Source organism: Anneissia japonica, unplaced genomic scaffold (assembly GCF_011630105.1).
Source record: "Anneissia japonica isolate Jap-2015-1 unplaced genomic scaffold, ASM1163010v1 scaffold3305_len3921_cov113, whole genome shotgun sequence".
Classification (NCBI taxonomy): domain Eukaryota; kingdom Metazoa; phylum Echinodermata; class Crinoidea; order Comatulida; family Comatulidae; genus Anneissia; species Anneissia japonica.
In genome coordinates, this window is record NW_022722968.1 from 1 (window position 1) to 4014 (window position 4014).

At 31.0% G+C, this 4014-nt stretch overlaps 1 protein-coding gene across 1 annotated transcript; it reads left to right on the top strand.

Annotated features, from left to right (window-relative positions):
• Positions 1-1522: 1522 nt before the first annotated feature.
• LOC117112016 (sushi, von Willebrand factor type A, EGF and pentraxin domain-containing protein 1-like) lies at positions 1523-4008 on the top strand (the record flags this gene model as incomplete). Its single annotated transcript, XM_033255058.1, has 4 exons — positions 1523-1645; positions 2172-2269; positions 2470-2511; positions 3562-4008. Coding segments are annotated over 4 exons (467 nt in total), but the record flags the coding sequence as incomplete, so codon positions are not given.
• Positions 4009-4014: the final 6 nt, after the last annotated feature.

Below are 4014 nucleotides of genomic sequence, written 5' to 3' on the forward strand. Positions count from 1 at the left end.
TTAACATTTGTATACTTCTTCCTTGGTATCTTTGTTGGAGTTTTTGAAATTTTAGGGTCATACCCCTTTTTAGCTCTCAATTATGGCATATTTGTAAAGCTGCATTTTCATTTAGCCATATCAAATAGAATAAAGATAATTAGCTGAAAAATGATAGCTAGACTAACTTTTGACTATAGAACAGGAATATAACATAATTTTTGGTATATCCGACCCTGTTACGAAAATGTTGGTTCGTAAAACCCTAAGTTATTTGGTTGCATAATTTTTCTTAATTGGTAGACTCCATTAAAATACCCAAATTATTTATTAAAATGGGTCTTATGCAACAAATTATTAATATATATTTGGAAATGTCTCACCACAAAAAATTCCGGGTTTTTCACTTATCATTTTAAGGGGTAATCGTAGGTCGAAAGGTCATTCAAGACAAAAAATACACAAAAACACCTTGTTTTCTTGGTGACCTTTGACCCTGTGGGCAAGTACCCTTGTCATTAAAACTCACCATGAATTAATTTATATGTGATGATCATATGTTCCAAATGTCAGTTTGGTGTCTTTATTTCTTCATTTTTAAAAAGCGATTTGAAAAGGGGTATATTTTTCAATTTGTGACAATATCAGTGCGTAAATGCGTCAACATTAATTTTTGAATAACGATATTATTAAAAAACAATCTGCCTAGAGCCATGAAGCTATTCATTCTAGGACAACTTTTTTTACTGATTTAATTATGCAGTTATGTTAAAGGGATAAATTGTTTAATTATTAAGATATTTTGAGTCCAAAAATGTCCCAAGTCCAAGAATTGTGCAGTTAAATTATGTTACTATTGATTTCAAATGAGCCTAATATTATCTGTGTACTGTCTAGACAGCCATGAAACGCTTCCATTCTAGGATAGCTTTCTGTGCCGATTTCAGTTATGTAGTCTGTTAAAGGGATGCATTGTTTAATTAGTAAGATATTTTGCCCCAAAAATGCAAGAATTGCACAATAACATTGTGCGACTATATATTGATGTATTTCCAATGAGCATAACATTAACAGTGTACTGTTCAGAACCATGAAACCTTATATTCTAGTACACATTTGTATGCTAATTTAATTCATGCAGTCTGTTAAGGGAGACAGTCTTTAGTTAGTAAGATATTTTGAACCAAAGAATGGCTCAAGTTTAAGAATTACATAGTAACATATATTTTAAATGTGAGCACAATATTATCAGTGTACTACAGTACTGCATAGGGCTGTGAAACCTTTATTTCTAGGAAAACCTTTTGTGCTTATTATTATTACTATAATTATAATTATTACAATATTATATTATTTCATATTGAACTTGTTAAATTACTTCACTTTATACAGTATAGAATAATTTATCAACGTATGTTTTCATTGTGTGAAATAAGATAAACTAGAAACTTGAACAATGACATGGCAGTGATGATAATGATTATGACATGATAATAATAAAATGTTAAAAGATGACAAAAATTGTTGTTAATATTTTATGTAGAAGTGGATGCATGTGTGATCAACCCGTGTATCAATGGCGGCACTTGTCAAGATCAAGGATCTCAAAGTTACACCTGTGACTGCACCGCCCTCTGGCGGGGAACCAATTGTGAAACACCAACAGGTAATCACAATAACAGAATTGTATATATATCTATTAAACATTTGTAGCAAGCACAGATTAGGGGAGATTTCCTTGCTGATAAATACACAGTACTGGGTAAAGGCAACTTGATTTCTTGCTTCGAACAAGGCATCCATTCAAAGAAAATATAGAATACTAAGATAAGCCTGTCTGAGAGTGACTATAGGGTGGTCGAGACCAGGACATTATCTCTGAATTTAAAATAAAGATTGAATTATGCTAATTATACAACAAGTATACAGAGACTAGCCCATAACATAAGCAATTATATTTAAAAACGTAAGTAAACGTTATTATTCAAATTTTTTTGTATCATTAAAAAGAAATCTTAACAAATATTTTTATTTGTACTCTACTATAAACATATATATTAATGTAAAACATCATGGAGCATAAATACCTAAAATAATAAGCAAATATAATAAATTATCTTAGTATACAGTAAACATATTAAGCAAACTCTAGCAAATTTTTTTTTCTTTATGTATACATGTATTATTTTCAGATCGTTCCAGTTTAACATATGGAATCTTCTTCCTTGGTATATTTGTTGGAATTTTTGTATTATTTGCTGGATTAATTGGCTACATGAAGATTAAACAGGTTTGTCATATGCAGTAATATATATAAAAATAATAGTAATGATATAAATAATAATAATATTATATAATACTAATATCATTATTATATTTGTATTTGTAACATAAAATTTGATAATGTGGACTGAGATTTAAATACAAACCACCATTATTGATATTCCTGTATCGAAGTCTGCACTACTAAATTTTAAAATGTGTTTTCAGAAAACAATTGTAGACAAGAAAAGTAAGGACAGAAGAAAAGATGTGAGTTTTCTTTTATTATAATTACATTAATTATATATAGAACTGATTTAAACAGATGACTAAACCATTACATTAGACCATTTCTAATTAACAAAATTATAGGCCTACAAAATCTGTAAAACTGATCTTTGATTTTACCAAATTTCAGACTTCACAGTTCTATGGAACGTCCGTAGTTCCTACGTACGGAAATAGACCAAAATACTATGGAAATTTATCATTAGATCTAGACCATTAAATATGTCTACACATCGAATAACGTCCAAGCATATGACTTTTCCATCAGAACCTTTGGTTAAATTGTCCCTTGACAACTCAGACTTGTCAGATTAATGATAAATTATTGTGAAAATCAAGAAAAAAAATGACCTATAAATTTTCGTCTTTGTTGTCTTTTTTGGGTTTGTTTCCACAGCTTATGAAACTGTACCTGAAATTTAAGCAAGCCATATTTTGCACTCAAGACAAATTATTAGGTGGTAGGAAAATTGTGTATTTACTACGGATACTTGGACATGAATAGTTAAATGCATTTACTAGTCTGAAATTCGCTACTAACGTCTTGAAAGTTTAAACACATTGCCCGTAATACCAGTTTATGCAAACGTTTTCACAATGGACTTCCCACTTCCCAAGCATCGCATCTAATCTATTCATGGAGAAAGGCATTATATTACGACAATATTCCCAAATGAAAGGGTGCATGATGGCATCTTTGCCACAATATTGCCAACACTGCCTGAAGTCTCACAACACGTCAGCGTAAACATACAATTATACATTTAAAAATATTTCTCCCGTTTTTGATCATACGAGTCATAACTGACAAGGGTGCTCAATCCTCCTGCCACCCGATTTCGCTATGCTGTTGTGCTACATTCTTCTTGGCACTCCCCTTCTCCTCAACATTTTCTTTCATAATTACAATCTTGTTTTAAATGTTAATTGATATTGAATTGTCTTATTTACTATTACAGTATTTGTAATGATTAATAGAAAACAATAATTTATACATTTGTACTAATAATTTTTTTTCGTATTTTAAAACAGGTATATATGGCATATATGACAGACACTGGCAATAACAATCCAGTATATCAAGATCTCCAACATATTAGGCCTAGGGAAACAGATCCAAATCCAGTATATCATGATATTAGGGAAACAGTTGACGATTACATTACGCCTATACCTCAAGACACAAATGAAACAGAAACAGGTTACTGTACGTCTATCGTCATGACAGGAAAATAAAAGAAATTATTTTATCTTTATTTAATCTCAATCTTTACACCACATCAGTATAGGATATGTGGCTTTGCGCTAAAATGGTTCGATAGCTTTCATCACGATAGGTTTCAGAGAGTCCATTTTAGGGGCTCTTTTTCATCCTGGGTACCTGTCTTGTCTGGAGTCCCCCATGGATCAGTGCTTGGACCAACTTGCCGTGCATGATGCCTGTAGATTTGTCAGAGGGCATTTTTTTTTTTTTTTAAATATTCA